The sequence below is a fragment of the Corticium candelabrum genome, chromosome 2 (assembly GCF_963422355.1).
Source record: "Corticium candelabrum chromosome 2, ooCorCand1.1, whole genome shotgun sequence".
Taxonomy (NCBI): Eukaryota; Metazoa; Porifera; class Homoscleromorpha; order Homosclerophorida; family Plakinidae; genus Corticium; species Corticium candelabrum.
This window is the reverse complement of record NC_085086.1, coordinates 6652473-6670136: the sequence shown is the minus strand read 5'-3', so window position 1 is coordinate 6670136 and position 17664 is coordinate 6652473. Positions and strand designations below refer to the sequence as shown.

Genomic DNA, 17664 nt, shown 5'->3' with positions numbered 1-17664 from the left:
CGAAAGTTCTGCGGCAGCAGGCCAAGAATATGGGACTCAAAGAATACTCTTGCATACGGAAAGCAGATCTTGTAGCTCGTATCTCTGAAGCCCGAGACCCAGGAGGTCTAATCACCGTTGTTTGCTTCTCCTCAATGCACAGGTTCACACATCTGCTTCAAATGCTTGTCATCACATATTGGTAATTGACAATGGCATGGATAAAACTCCTGAAGATTGGAGAAAGAAAAGCCTCAACTACTATGCCGCACAACAGTCATGAGATGGTTTTCAAGCGACAGGGAACAAATACTAGTTACACCACTGTATCATCCAAAACCGTACGTACACACACAAACACACACACACACACACACACACACACACACACATGCACGCGCATACACACACACACACCACACACACACATACAAACACACACACCCACACACACACACACACACACACACACACACACACACACACACACACACACACACACGCACACATGCACACACACGCGCCTAAACATGAACACCTGGTGGAGTCACACGCCTGATGAGCTAATTGGCATTCTCGTTCAACAACCGACAGCTAGGTAAGCCAGGAAAACTCTGACAGCCGACATTCTGCAGACTCGCGCTGTTGAGACAAATTTTTTACTGATGCTGATGTAGTTAGCGTAATTAAATAGTTATATATGGTTTTAATGCTGTACCGGTACTATCTGGAGACGCTATGTGGACAAGCCAATGAATACACGTTATTAGTAGTGGAAATACAATAGCTATCCTTATAGGTACATGTACTGCATGTACATGTTCAGTAAACAAACAATGTATAGACAGACTTTGATAGCCTGCCGTAATCAGTTGTCAATTGGGTGTCATAAATATACTCCTTGTGATCCTATGGTAAATAGATATACGCCAGTAATGTTGTGCGTGTCATTTGTTCATTCTATTCTACGATGGAGGTGACTATAGTAGATGACATTTATAAATGTGATAAACTATATTTGGCATAATTTGACAGCAGAACAGGATATGTCATGTTGAGACAACCTAATCAACCAACAGGATGTGTTATCTCAATAGACACAGCCCTAGAACACTGAAACACGATTTCCCTATAAAATACAGCTGCTCTATGGCACCTGTAACGGCTGATCAAGTTTTCTGTTCGTCGAAATGATACTTTCTATGCAGTGAAATAAGCAATCCCCTATTCAGCTTTTCTGCATTCCAGAAGTTGTTACATAGGCTAATCCGGGGTAATTCCGTACAGTTTGATTTCAATGTGTGTTCACTACTCTGACGCAAGCTCTATTATAGTAGGTAAGCATTCGTTGAATAGCGCAGGGGCGTCGGAAGCAAAATCACATTGGTCCGTTCTAATGCACGCTAGATAGGCGTAGCCATGCTTGGAAGACACTAATTCCATTATCAACTAAAAGCAAAATCGTCACATGTATAACTTACTTTCACATGCATATCCTCTTACTCAGTCTTAAAATTACAAAAGATGCGGAGGCGGTGTTCGCTGCCACTGACAAACTCGTTGGCAATGATATCTAAGTCTAAACGATCAAGTCTCTCCTTGTGCATATGCAACAGCATATCATCAATTAGTCTTGTTTTACATCCTTAAGTACGTTTCTTGAAAGCCGCCGTCCCATCCCTCCAGTAAGAAAATATTTTACTAATGAACTCAGCGTCTCTCTTGCTGCTAGCCAAAAGCCTTTTTCATGGTCAGCTGTCGTTCAGACGTAGCAGAAGGCAACATCCATGTGAACGTCGTAGTGTAGCCAGTCATACTCTTCACATCACTCTACTCTGAAAGATCGTGTCTTTCCGTCGACCCATAAGTGCGATTAGGACACTTGAATATCTTCGGAGGATGAAACTTGGCCGGAAGTACGCCGAATTCACGGGGACTGCAGACTGCCATGACGAACGTTAGGTGTGACTATCACGTGGGCCTAGATTGTCTGTAAATCGAGGCAAGATTGCTTGTCTTTTATTGTGTTTATTAATTTTTCATGTCCTTCCTGTCAAGAAAGGGACAAATGAATAAAAAATGATAAATAATTTATTGTCAAATTTATTTAATCATTTATACCTTGAACCGGAAGTTTGTACCACTAATCAACTGGCGAAAGTTGACTTTCTGAATATTGGTCCGTCCTGGGACAGACCAAACCGATCGGTTCTGACGCCCCTGTAGCGGATTGTCTAGCGCTGCAAAAGGGAAAACGAAACTGCCACTATTTATTGTTTGTAGAATCTAGACAGCGATTTCTGAGCAAAGAAATCACGTCTGCTGACTTGTCTGGTTTGTAACTTTCAAGAACTAAGATCGTTTTACAAATACGTTTGTAGCAGTAGTGTTTGATCTTAGGTGATATGATGTCTCAGCGATAAGCTCGCTCGGGAGGTAAGACCTGTTAGTAACGAGCCATTCATGCAATTTTGCGGGGCGTATCCCTACTTGCTTTAACTGGCGCTTCCCCTAATCACGACAATGTTTTAAGTTCCAGCTCTGATAACTGTAAAATAGGCGAGAATAGAGTAGTTTTAGCTTCCATATCACAAATCTCAGTGACCTTGTATTTCTACTTTGTGTTGACTAAACGCAAATTGTACATCTCAGTAAGACACGCAGACTCGATTTCTAAGTGTTAGTGCGCGTTCAACGGTGTTAGAAACGGCAAACCCTTGAGAAAAGCGAGTATTGGGGTGCGTTGAAATACTAGTTCTAGAACCGGAATTGGTGGTAACAAGTGTACTTTATCGGCGTAGTAGATTACAGGCAACTACTGTAACGTGGAATCTTCGCCAATTAGCTTGCTAAACGCACGTAGCAGTCCAATACATTACAGTAAAGGCATAGGACTAATTGCAGCTGTACTGGAAACCTGTGTTCGCGTTGAGCAACGTGTGATGAACTGCAAGTGCTTTTTCTGATCAGCCATTTTACCGCTGCGCTCCCTAGCGCAGCTGCAACCTCTTGCTAACGCAATGACTATATATAGCTAACGAATTATTATGCAATATACTGCTTTACGAAGCCCGGAACGAGCTTAGCGACACACTTTTTGTAGGGACAGGAGAAATTTGTCCGTCAAAACTAAGCATTGTGTTGGAATGTTATTTACAATATTGTGGAAGGTTATAATCTTGAAAGCCGATGGTGGAGATCTATTACCGTTCTAAGGAACTATTATACGACACTCACACGAGTCAGTAACAGACTGGTGCAAATGGAGGGATGACGAAGGTAGCCAACAGTACCGTAATACGTCAAGCTTTGCATTTGTAACATCTATCTGGAGCAATTTATAAGCAAAAAGCACGTGCGCTACAGCTGACATCACCGTTTAAAACAATTCACTTTCGTTTTGAAATTAGAGAAGCCATTAATATGACGCAAAGCCTTGGTGCTCGCCTCGTTCCTCCGTGTAGCGATCACGCGTCATGTCTTAGGAGACCATGTACTGGCTTTACAATTGACAATTTTATTCAAACAATGATAGACTACAATTCCAAAATTAAATTTGCCCTTTTTGGTGGCAATGTGTCGCAATGGCGTCCACTTACTCGGCAATTAGAAAAGTCCACGTCTCTCAGTTTGGCGATACCAATTAAGTTATCTTATTGATAATTGAGGACGTCAAGAGGCGAGTTAACGACCCGAGATGGACAATACACGTCAGTGATGTCTATAGTCATGTTGCCACAATCGTCACCTACAGGAGGATTCGGAGGAGCATAACAAAGCTTTTGAAAAGGAGAGATATTGTTTTGTAATCGATTAGTTCGGTCTAGAACTGCTTGGATTGGGTTTTCACGGCTTTTTGCTTGAACGTGTTATACTTCCGGTCGCCTTTGTTTTTCACGGAATTGCGCGTCTTATGAAATGCAACCAACCGGCGTAGACGATCTCTACGTACAGCTGCTGCTCACTTTTTTGCCGTATTTGTCGGCGATTTCAGGTATTTTTAGGTCATTGAGGTCATTGCACACGGTTCTTGTCAACCGACCTCGTCGCTACCGTAAAGTGCTCTAAACATTTCGTCATACAGAGGATGAGTTTTGCTAACATGATTTAGCATAGTGTAGATACTTGCGTACAGTTAATTATTTGTACTCTAAACGCACTCTAAAAGACGTTGTGTAACCAGAATGTCGATTATATTAAATGCCTAACCGAAAATGCACTAGCATCTACTTTCGGTTCCACCCTACATGAGTTACGTCATACGTTTGATCATCTTGGAAATTAGAAACGAGAGCATTGTACACTGAAATGTCTTTTATACGTCCATAAACTTTGATTTCCTTTGTAGTCAGATCTTAATGTAGAAGACTGTATTGTGTTAAATCATACCAATTAGTGCCATAGCGAAGATAGTAAACACAGCAGGAATTTCGCAAATTTGTAGCGTAAATTTAATAGGAAAAAGACTATAAACAAATTGTGTGACTTCCGTGTTGCAAGAGCTTGCATCGGTAAAGTGCATGCTCTTGCAAAATTCATTGCGCGCTTCAAAGACGAATCAATTATTTAAACATTTTTCTCTTTTTAAGATGTTGACTTTTTAGAGCTACTTTCCATATCATGTGACTCACATAAGTCTTTGAGTTAACATTGCAGTTAATAAGTCAATAACGAAAATATTTTCTAGCTATATGTAACAGTAACACTTACTGACAGGCAGATAATCAGCTAACCGAAAGACTGACTGCAGAACGACCTTTGTCAGACGTGAGATATGCACTGTTGTGACTAACTGTAGTGTGTTGTGGTAACTTTGGGTTAAGGAGAGTTGCGGTTAGTATACACTGTTCTTGTGAAGTAATAATGAATGCACTAAAATACATAAATGCTGATGGTAATAAATTCAACAAGAAACACGAAAGCGATCAAGTTAATTCCAACTAGGGGTTTTAAATGTAATATGTTTCATATTACAAGTTCGTATTTGCTTAAAGATTGTACATTTCAATGTCAACTTCTTCAAGCAGTTCTTCCTGTTTGCCATGAGATGCACTCGTGGAAGACTTGTTTAGCGTTGTAATTGTGGTTGCCTTTAGAGTATCTTTGCTGTCCTTCGATTCGTCGTCTGCTTTGTACTCTCTGCTCTTTCGTTTATCAGATTCATAGATGCAAACTATCCTCTGCAGCTGTGCAATTTGCCTTCGAACGGTTTTGTTTAAGACAATGTGAAAAAGAAAAATTGTAAATCCCTGCATTGAGTTACAAATTGCAAACAGATAATGGAAGGCTTTAAGAACAAGACATTGAGTTTTTGTTCCATCAACAATCTTGTCGTAATCAAAAATCGTCGCAGCTCCGAGAATCCACGTGAATCCAAAAAGACAACTGAAAACGAAAAACGCCTTAATTCTGTTCACGTCGCCAGCCGTCGAAATACGCGGGACACTCCGTCCTTGTTTCTTGAAAGCAGCCATTGATCTTATCGCGACGACGATGTTGATACCAATGACGCAGAGAGACGGAACGACAGCAGAACCAATCAGAACAAATCGTTTTTTATGCAGCAGCTAAATTCGATGGCGTCAACAGGAAGAAATTTTATAAATTAGTTATAATAAAATGGCGATATAAACTTACTAATCGCGAGAAACTTTTGTTTTCTTCCATGTCACTGTCACAAGCCCATAGACATCTAATTCATCCACCGTTCTTTCAATGGTGATAAGGAGTAATATTATCAGCATGGGTAAACCTAGACAGAAATTTACAAGTTGGTTTAAAAATTCTATAGAATAAATCAAATGAGTTTTGGTTACCCCATCTTATAATCAAAGCTGTCCTGAAAAACTTGCTTTTTCTGCATCCACATACTTTGTACTGAAGCACCACAATTATATCTCTGTAGATGGAGAGACCTTCCATAAGCATCCAGAGAATAGATGAGAGGAAAAAGTAGTGCAAAAGTACGGCAGACGTAGCGCAGTACGCATTGTCGTCACTCTTGTTAATAGTAAAGTATGTTATGATCGTTAAAGCTAGAGCACCGCACAGATTAAAATGGATCTTGACTGGATTTGTTAAAACATTGTTTCTTTTGCAGCTAGAAACAAAATACGTTATGATTAAATCAATGCTTGACAAGAAAGTTACTATAGTGACTAGCATACCATTTGGCTAAAGTTAGACAAACAATGGTTGCCAGTAGTGACACTAATCCAATAGCGGACCCAACGTATGAAACTAGAGACAAATTTACATCTGCTACAGTATCGCATGGACACGTGTTGTTGTCGCCACACGGAGTCTGCACAAAAATTAAGTTGTAAATAGATATCTTAAAACAGTATATAAATATAGTATAATATATTACACAGTATATGAACAGTATATAAAGTATGTACAAAATAATTTTTGAGAGATGATACTGTAGTACGGCAAATACAGAGATTGCAGAGGCGGCCAGGCTATCACCGCTACACTATTGGCGCCTATTTTCGGTCAAAGATATAAACAATTTATAGATATTAGATTCATTAAATATTTATTGCTCCAGCATTGATGATATTTGTCTAGGGCCATCTTCTCATACGCAATTGAACGAATACTCTAGGGTCGCCGCTTTATGACGCCCTTGTATTTCCAGATGTCTCCGTAGGCAAATCGTGTGCGGTAGTCATGAAGTGGAGTAACTTTTCTGTATCGCGGAAACCATAGGTGAGGGGCATGAGTAGTTGGATCGCCATTTTAGACAAACTTTAGAGGTTGTACATGCCATAGGATCAAACAGCAAATTTGTTTGTGCTTACTACTCTACATAACGCGTATTGTTCGTAAGCCCGCACATTAAAAGAAGTGCTTGAGCCGAAACTGCTAGCACAGAGGAAGACGGGCGGCTTTACTGGTTTGACGACTTCGCCTTTTAACGCGATTTAAGCCTGACAACTCGTAATTTGCTTTCGTCGCCACTGGCAAATAGTGTGCATGCTTGAATAAATTTTTCTTATTGTAAATGCATAGAGAATTAATAGTCAACTATAAAGCTTTTACCTCAATTTTTGGGTCACATCAACCTCATTGCAATGCCACGCCCACATTTTTACATTTTACTTGCACAGTATGAACATCCGCCATTGGCGAGAGAGTGTGCTGAACAAAAATTGATCTCACTGTTTGGTAACATGCGAGAAAGATGGAGCTTTAACTTGACACGCCTACAAAGATTGGACAGGCTCTAACCTGCAGCCCACCTACAAGCGTGTGCTACGCCTGTGATTATTTCCTCGCCCACACTTTCTAGTATTAGTTATTACATGGATAGCTGGTGTTTATTATCGAGATGATAAGCCGTAGGGCCGAGGTGTCGGTAATGCCATTAATACCAAGTACCCATGTAATATGTAATTTATTCTATGGGTGTGGTCAGATACAATAACACCCACAAAAAGAGGAAAAACCCCAGCAATGCTGCTGAAGGGGACAGTTCATGTGATGCAGCAACACCTGCACTCTCTTTCCACTTTTCAATTGCAGCGTTACATTCCACATGGGCAACAAGCACTAGATAACTTGTTTGTGCTTGTAACCTTGCTGATGCAATTAGTATATAGATGTGGTGGTGTTATGTGACTGCCCTAAGTGTGTTGTGTTATGTTTGGTAGCTAATGGCCTGTAAAAGTTTGTATAAGGGAAAGACGCTAATAGACAAAATGACATTTAGTTTATTGTATTTGAGCCTGATTTTTACCTTAAATTATACCCAGGGTATATTCTGTAGCTATGATAGTGGGTGGATTATTCGTTATATTTTGCCTCCACGTGACCTGCACAAGCGGTGTAACTGGCTCATATTGCGTACCCGACCACGCCCATATAATAAGACGTGTACGTAAATAGTATCGATTTCAGTGCCGTGAGTGTGCGCAAAGGAGTAGAAACAGTTCGTGCATGAAGATTTTCAGGGCTTTTTGCGTTCATCAAAATGGCATCTTACTGACTATCTCTTGTACTAATTCAGTGCAAACCGGTGTTGAGCAACTTCTCCATTTTGTAATCTGGTGAGCAATATGTCTAGTTATTTAGAAAACCTGATCATAAAGTGGAGAAAGAATACGGAGTGCATGCAAATCGATTTAGGAAGCGGAAACGCCATTCTCTGATCTATCGGATTGTCGATCTTAACTTAAACTTAACTGAAAATAAATCTGATCTTTTGATTCAGTATTCTTTAACTCTGTCATTGCCGGTGAGCGTACAAAGGATGTTACACTCGATCGGTATGCTTAGTTCAACTGTCCACGACTTTTAAACAATACTTTTTTCATACAGAAATAACGATATGTATTAAAGAGATAGCCATCAAACGTCATTGTCAACGGCCCGTTTGCAAGACCAAAGAAAAACTTTGAAATACTGAAACGAGTCGTAGTCTCAAGGAGCAAGTTAGAGAAATACGAGAAAAAATGGCAGACACGTCTTACAAAGACAAGCATTTGGTTTAAGTTAATTACTAATGTTTAAAAATCTGATTACAGTCGCGTGTCACTTATCCGACATTCACTTATCCGATGCGCCGGATATGCGACAGGTCAAACTTGCCAGGTGGGTCATGATATAACAGATATATGATATGACAGAAAATATGACAAATAATATAAGAGATAGTATGTGAGATAATGCATCCGGTATATCATATAAATTCACATTCAATCATGAAAAGTATAATTTTTATCTCTTATCTAACAGGGGTAGGGTCCCAAGCGGTCGGATTAGTAACAGCGACTGTAAAAACAATTTTATATGAAATGTGACGGAAGGTTTCTGCTTACCATGAGCACGGAGAAGCTTGTTAGATGATAACAATAACAAATTGCATATGATGATGCCAATTCAGCTGTCTCACAACCCTCTCTGTCCCAACCTCCATACCAGTCTACAATAGCTAACAGACATCAATTTTGCTCAAAATGATATTCCGACTATATATCATACTTACCATTTAATTCATTATTCCAAAAATTGCAGTGAGGAAAGTAGTTGCTCTACAACCAAAATAGTATATATATTAAAGCTTGCTTATAGGATATTTTATTTAATGCCTCTAATACTTTTATGTCCGGTAGAGGAAACGCAACTCTTACAGGTTTGGACAAGTTACCGATTGCCACATCTTGCACACTAGTAGCAATAACATACTCAATCGGTTAGCCTCCGGTCTGTCTTTCCAACTTCTTGTCACGAAACATCACGTTTGTACTATACACGACTAAAGAAATTCTTGCATTTGGCATGTTTTTAGTTGTTAGAACATCTGATGGCAAATGAATTCCCAAATTTGTTTTTAGATCTGTATTTAGTTGTTCCTGGTCGGGTCCGAACGAGTAGCCGTCATCTAGTTGAAAGAAAGAGAGACCATGAAATTTCCCAACGGTTTCATCTGTGCCGTAAATGGCCAGTTTCTCTGTTTGTGTAATGCTTGAAAGAGAGCTTGGTGTTAGAGGATATTTCTCAGCAATTTGTTCGATGTTGCGAATAAATCTGGAAAATAATTGCACGTGAATGATAACTTTGTGTTAGTGTCATTTGTCTGATTGGTGTACAAACCTTCTACTGCTGTTGCTAGCCAATTCGCTTTCCCTAATTGTACTGCGAGGAACATTCATCATTGAGCTTGTAACATTAACCACGTATTCGTACGCCTTTGTGAAACATAAGTACAAAAAAGGCTCAGCTTTAACTAGGGCTTAGTACAACATATCCTTTTTTTTAATCTTAGATTTGAGTAATTAACATGTATCATTACCATATAACGGATTTTGCTAACAATAAATTGATCAAGAACTATGCAGAAACACGGAACATGGTTTCTGTGTGTACATACATTGACCTTTAGTGTAATGTAGGTATGCTGTGTTTGTTTGTTTGTTTGTTTGTTTGTTTGCCTTCGTGTGTGTCCTTGTGTGTCTGCCAGTGTGTGTGTGTGTGTGTGTGTGTGTGTGTGTGTGTGTGTGTGTGTGTGTGTGTGTGTGTGTTTGTGTGTGTGTGTGTGTTTGCGATTTGTGTGCGTGTGTTTGTTTTGTGTGTGTGAGTGTGTATGTGTGTGTGTGTTTGTGTGTTGTGTGTGTGTGTGTGTGTGTGTGTGTGTGTTTGTGTGTGTGTGTGCTTGGATGTGTCCGTGCGTGCGTTCGTTGTGTGTATCTGTGTGAGTGTTAGTGTACGCGTGCGTTTCTTACCTTTTTTGCCGTTTCTTTTTTGACATTTGAGAGAACAATGTTATCACACACGTTTGCAACAAGATCCACATCAACTGCTGTAGTGTTAGGAGGACTCAACTGCACAACAAGTAGATTAAGTTCTTCTGCAACTTCTCTTACGGTGCTTTCGTCGATGGTTTTCTGCATGAAATGGATTGTATTAGATTTAGCGAATCAGATAGTGCCTAATATACTGCTGTATTGGTATCAGTCAGAATAGAGGCATATTTATCATGTGGTTGCAAAATTTACGATTATCATCAAGATAATGTCATATAAAAAATTTATAACGTCTATATTATCTATGTTTGACCTACAAGAAATTTTAAGGTGGCACTTTGTTTTTAATGGTGTGATCGGACGTACAGCGAATTAAAGTTTATGTGTTTTGTGTTCTTTTCTTGTTTAGAGTCTTTGTTGGCATGCTTGTAAATATATGTCTTGTTGTGTCTTTGCGAGGAAACTGCAACTGTAATTGTTGTGATAAAAATTATAGTATTCGCAACTTTCGCTTGTAGGTTCCTTCATGCTATCACAAGGGGGTAGAACTTTACGTGTGCGCCATATCCAAGTCATCAATTCACTTTATTCATACGTTTCTATGTCATCAACTTTCTCTTCATTAGTAAATACGATTAAATAAGTAATATATTTGTACGTATAGCTTCACAGCATGTGTACGAGAGGTTTGCGTTTTTGAATATGAGTAGGAGGTAGTGCATGTACAATGCGAATTCTGTGTTAGTTTTCTAACTTATAAATATACAGTTCTTAGTGGCCATGGTTGTTCTATTGTATCTACTAGCGTATGCCAAATTGCCAGGACTAATAAATAGCGCACGGTTAAAAAGACCGGTTTCTGCCCGTGTGTTTAGAGTGAGGTGCCAGATGCAAGTCGTTTTCAAAGTCTTCTTTTCAAAAAGTGGACTAAACCTTTGCAGACAACCTAACTTCGGTTTGTATCTCATTTCGTCGAACTTGATAGTGATTATGGCGGTCATTCCATACAGACAATGAATTTTGAGCAGGACTTACTTTTTACTATAAAACACCCTTGAAACCGCAAGACTTTCAGTCTGTTTTCTTTCAACAAATGCTTACTACAAACTAGAGGAAAATTCTTTGAACGCGCAGGTCTATGCTTGCTTCCAATAGTGCTTATCGCTTTAGGAGGTCGGGAACTAGACCGAAAAAGGGATGCGAAACAAATATATTTGGATATAGTCAACTCATCGAAGGAAGACGTTTCTGTTTACACACACACACACACACACACACACACACACACACACACACACACACACACACACACACACACACACACACACACACACACACACACACACACACACACACACACACACACAACCGACGTAATATTATATTAAAAACCCTGTTGTCTTGCCTGATGTCGTGGATGCTATGCGTCGTTGTTAGTTTCAGACACTTCTAAAGTCCATTCTGCTTTATAATATAATTGCATATATTCTTACCTTCGACAGATCACGAAGCTTTTGAGTATCGATCGACTCATTACGACATCGTCTTGTGTCGTGTGCGTGTGTTTGTGTGCGTGTGTGTCCGTGTGCGTGTACGTTTGAATTGTTGTGCAATGCTTCATGATATTAAGTAACATATATGGCAAATGATAACCGAACTGAAATAAATACACACCAGAATGCTGCTCTATTGATTGAATGGTAAACATTGCGAAGACCAACATAACAGATGTACAAAAGGTCACGAGACTCCCTAGCACTTTCCATCAGCTCCCTGAAAGAATAGTGTGATCTGTCTCCAACGTGAACTGAACACTGAGAAAAAATTGCGAAAACACTTGCCTTCGTACAGAAGGAGAAAGCTCTTTCTGGCGGGTATTGTATCGGCGTTCGGCAGCTGACAGCTGGCGACTAACATAAGGAATGGCATGTTCTTTGCTATAGTCGTTGACCTGATCCAGGATCAGATCAGATCAGGAGCAAGATCAGAAGCATCCGTATGTAACAGAAAAGGCTTACTCCAGTCAGGATGAACAAGAAGAGGCGCGGACGTACGATGTTGTTTCATACTATCAAAACCTTCTTGCTGAGCGACAGTCCACTGAAACGGAGCGTTGTCTCGGAGTAATAGTGTCATTGGTTCAGCAACAGCGGCGTAGGATGGGACAAAATGGCAGTAGTAGAACGTCATACCCAGAAATGACTTGAGCTAATATTTGTTTTGAAGCACTTTGAGTGAAATGACAGCAGTTACTTTAGCGGGATCTAACCCTCTACCATCAGGGTTGAGCAGATATGCAAGGTAATGTCGTTTTTGTTGGGAAAAATCGCATTTTTACGTTTTAAATTGAGTTCATGGTCATAGAGACGTTGAAAAACTGCTTCTAAAGCAGTAAAGTGTGAGGCAAAGTTGTAGGAGAATACTAAAACGTGGTTTAGGTAAACAATACTAGTAAGCCACTTGAGACCAAAAAGTATCGAATCCGTTGCTCGTTGGAAAGAACTAGGGGCGTTACAGAAACAGAATGGCATGGTGTGGTGGTGAACTCAAACAATCCAACAGGAGTAATAAATTCGGACTTCTCGACATCCTCCGGTGCTACAGGAATTTGTCAGTTGCCGACATGAGATCAAGACTTGTGAAGTACTTTTTTCCAGATAGGATATCGATAATATCATCAACGCGAGGGAGAGGATAACGGTCCCTTTTTTTACAAGCCTTGACTCGTCGGTAGTCGAAACAAAAACGCTTCGTTCCGTCAGATTTATCGGCAAGAACGACAGGACTGGCCCATGGAGAACGAGATTCGCGAACAATACCCTTGCGCATTAGGCACTGGATTGTTTGTGGACCTCTTCTCTGCTGGTCGGAGGCAGCCGGTACGGTTGCATGTTAACGGGGAGATGGTTGCCAGTATCTATGCTATGAGAAGTGACAATAGAACCTCCAAAGTTATCAATGGTTTGCTCAAAAACGTCAGCTTATAAGTCAATGAGAGTAGGTAACTTAGGTTTTTGTGACGAATAAAAGTGGTCATTAACAAAAGTGGAAGCACTTGATTGATAAGTGATGAAGAGCTATTTGGATGATCGAGTACGTTCAAGGCAGAAGGTGACATGGTGCAATAACTAGAGAACGGAATGGTAAAAATCATGGTAGGATCCAATAATGCAGGAATAGGCTGCGAGACAGCAAGAACGCAAATACGGCTAAAAGGACCAGTAAGGTCGACGGAAGCAACAGTGCCATCCTGATCAGGAAAACGCTGAAAATAGAGATTGTGGCTATTTGAATTAGATCAGGGCCGCCATTGTCGCAGCTATTGACGGCGTGAAAAAGTCGCAAAAATTCGGAACCCAAGACAACAGGAAATGCAAATTTTTGGAATAATGAATAAGTAATCTGATTATCGCCAACAGACAACGTGAGTTGTGTTTGACCAACCACATGAAGTTGACCACAATCAGCCGCAATGAGAGTGCCTGGAATAACTAATGGCGGTGGAACCTTCACGACCGAGACATTCCACAAAAATATGAGAAACAAGCGAGGCAGCAGCTCAAGATTCAATAGCACAAGAAGAAATTTTAGTTACGTCAACAGTGAGGTGACAAGTGGTAACAGCTGGAAGTGGAGGATTGAGAATTTCTGAACTAGACTCCTCGCGGTCAATAACGTAGACTGGATTAGGAGGGGGGGCCTGCCATGAGTGAGTGGAAGAACTCGAACTGGATGAAGGAGCAGAATTGCTTTATGAATCAAAGAAGCGAGCAGTAGTGGCGAGCGAATTGCGGTAGGAGCAACAGATGTTTAACTAGACTGAGGTTGACACCGAAAACGAAAAGCGGTTTCTCGTGCCAGACGTTTGCGGCACTCGGGGATGCGATGTCCATACTTATGACAGTAGAGGCATTCACCACGAAACCCGGAAGCTGTAGAACCAGACTGGACAAAACCGCGGGCAGAGAATGCGGGGGGATACCGCAGTCGACTGTTGTGACTGAAGGAGCTAGATGACGTGACATTGTTGTGCCAATAATTGTGATTGCAGAGTAACTATCTGTTGAAGCAAAACAGTGGAGTGGTCAGAAGGCGATGAAAGTACCGTAGCAGTTTGCTGTTGCAGTTGACCAACAGACGAACCATTGGACTTCCTTTGAGAGAGGGTGAATGCAAAGCACTCAGCTGTACCGTCAGGGGCAGGATGTGGGCTTCTTTCACGTTTCCAAATTCTTTCAGCTTTCCCCGCACTTTGAATGGCTTCTGCAAAAGTACTCGTTGATCTCTTTCAAATTCGACTTGAAATTTCGGCGAAGGCCCTTCTGATATCAAGTGACCTCCGTGAGGTCGGGTAGCGCCGAGACTTCAGCCATGTGCAACTGCATTAAAGTACGGCGAAAACGAGATCTGTAGCCCAAAACGGCTTCATGTTCGTCCTGACGAAGAGGCATCAATTTTCAAGTACAGTAACGCATCAGATTCTTGGGCCCAATCTGAGTGTGCATAAACGATTCAATGAGTCCTACGACAGGTCTGTTTCTGGAGTTACTGCAACAAACGAGCGCTAATCTGCACCAGCACGACCAGCCAAAGCTTCCGCAGCATGTCGAAGTTGAATTGGGGCAACCGGAGGTTAATTTGTGCCACTAAATTAACACGAAAAAGTCATATGTTCAAATCTTCTCCGTCGTCGCCCAAAAACTTGTCAAGTTGAACTGGAACCAGCGAACGGCGAAGGGCTGGATAAAGACGGCAAATAGAACGATCTTGCGATGCCGTGCCTGAGACGTTATTGTTCTTCGCGGAGGGATAACGAAGGCACAAAATTTTCAAAGCCAAACGAACGGTTCTCCACAAGACGTAGTGAGAGGCGGGTGCAGGATCTCAGAACAAACGGAAGACACCTTATTACAATAGGTGCTCTGCTATATACGCTATGATACCGGAAGAACCTTATCACATATCTAATTATAAGCTATTCTTAGGTACACTCTACAATACGCCCGGCATGCATACATACATACATACCTACATATATACATACATACATAAACTTTTGTACATACGTACATACAAGAGCCTCTAAGGACCAGGTTCGATACTGTAATTACTATTCTGCAATCTAACACTACTGTACCAAATGTCACTATCAGAAGTCACTATGATGTACTTCACACTTGCTGTACTTGCTGTAGATTCTTGCTGTAGACAGAACCTGACACTCCGGAGAGAGAAGCAATTTTATGTTAGTTCCTTGCCCAAGGAAATTTATGTACGTGGCCCTACCGCACTCAAACTCTGAACTAAAGGTCCCGGATGTTGCCAATCTCCAACTGCACACTTTAACCAATTGAGCCACATACATACATACATACATACATATATACATACATACATACATACATACATACATACATACATACATACATACATACAGAGAGACAGACAGTCAGACAGACAGTCAAATAGACAGACATCTTATAAATAACTCTTTATTGACTATCAAGACAATTGACAAAACTTTCGCTCAGCTTTAGGAGCATTAATTATTTACTTACTCATAATTACCTGATCAAGTGCGGTGTGAGAAGAAACAACCATGTTACGTATACCTATATATATATATATATATATATATATATATATATATATATATATATATATATATACACACACATACCTATGGACCTACGAAGGAGACGACGCAAATACATGTGTATACGCTGTTCATGCTGCCAATATCATTCATGGTACGCAAATCCGCGAGGTTGTGTCAGTGAATATATATGTAGATGTTCATCCAGCGAAGGAGGACTTTGTTATATAGAAGAAGTGTATTACACGTGACACGTGTAAGGGGATTTCCCAGAGGCAATTCTACGTAAATTGCGTCCATAGTTAGGTACAACTCTTCAGTTGTAGAAACATGCCTAACCGTCATTTCTTTTGGGCTTTACACAGTTTCTTAGGATAAAATCGAATGCGACCTGGTTGAGTCAGACGATATAGATATCATGATGTCTACAACGAAAGATCTCCACTGAAAGTTTTTCTAGAAACGCGAATACGTAGAGGAAGGCTTCTACGTGGATGGCGTGCTGCCCTTAAGACGTTACGCCTGGGACTGAGCGATGTCGTGTCGGTGCACGCATGCTTATCTGCTTAGGCAAATCAGTATGCTCTCTAATTATTTGCAGACATCAAGTCTACACTCGCATAGAATTCTTTGCAGCGGACATAGCAAAAACCACGTCGCAAAATACAGAAGTATTATTGCACGGGGCGCGGATTAATTAATTGAGTCTATTAGTCCAGTACAATATCCAGTTCAGTAGCTAGCCAGTACAGTGAACCAGGATTCTACCCACAAACGATGTGCAGCAGTTGCATAGCCTCATCTCGGTAATCTCCTACTTCATATATGCAGTCTCATATTACAACCACATTAATTATTACAATATCATAATATAAGCAGTCTCGTATTACAGTCTTATATTACTTTTAGCACGTGTCATATTACAGTCTAATCTTACAGTGTTCTTTTGGAGTCTCATCTTGCAGTCTTATATTACAGTCTCATATTACATGCAGTCTCTAATTACAGTCTCATCGCCTCATCGTATTGTCTCATCACCTCATCACATTGTTTCATTGCTTCATCACATTGTGTCATCACCCCATCTAATTTGCTAAATTTTGACACAAATGGACGCCAGACTAGTGGACTCACACGTGATCTGTTACTACCAATGGCATGTTTACGCGCTTGTTCAACAGAAATAACCGTTTTGGACAAAACTAGTCTACTACACTTTGATCTGCGTTAAGTACGCTTTGCAAAACCCATTCTATTTTCATTCGTTTATTCGACCAACTGTTGTAAGATTACGAATTTTGAAAGTGGATATTGCATCTCTTCTTACCTCCAGTGCCCACTGGCAATATCCAGACGACAGAGCTAAACGCCAACCCCAAATGGAAGTGGACTTCAGTCGTCATTGTTGTTGGTAGTGAACTTGGCAATCAAAGTGCCAGCAGCTTTAGTCTCGCTCCTAGTAATCACGACAGCGTTATCTTGTTTAGAGTTACGAATTCAATCAATGACAAAGACAACAATCTGTACGAAGCGTACGTTCTCTAGTCTAGAGTTTGTTGAAGCTGGAATCAAGGTCTTTGACTGGGCGTGGCTCGCACTTGCCAAATGCGTCACGTCTACACCAACAACCAGACGCCTCAAGCGTACAGGAACTAATTAGCTAATTACCTACATGTATATAACAATTATGTTATGTGCATTCAAACTATGGCATGTAGAAAACAAATTAACCGACAGACTTCACGGTGCAAGTTGCAATCTAGAGGAAATCACTTCACCGAATCTGAGATGGCGAGAATCTGAACTTACTAAACGTGTATGAAACTAAATCAACGTCAT

At 40.6% G+C, this 17664-nt stretch overlaps 1 protein-coding gene across 1 annotated transcript; it reads right to left on the bottom strand.

The window, feature by feature from the left end:
* Window positions 1-4967: 4967 nt before the first annotated feature.
* LOC134176413 (adhesion G protein-coupled receptor L3-like) lies at window positions 4968-15830 on the bottom strand. Its single transcript, XM_062643083.1, has 10 exons — window positions 15798-15830; window positions 10209-10370; window positions 9580-9674; window positions 9205-9513; window positions 9084-9153; window positions 8972-9017; window positions 8805-8908; window positions 6147-6283; window positions 5851-6079; window positions 4968-5546 (listed from the first exon to the last, which is right to left on the bottom strand). Exons 1-10 carry the CDS (start codon window positions 15828-15830, stop codon window positions 4968-4970), a joined length of 1764 nt encoding a protein of 587 aa, XP_062499067.1.
* Window positions 15831-17664: the final 1834 nt, after the last annotated feature.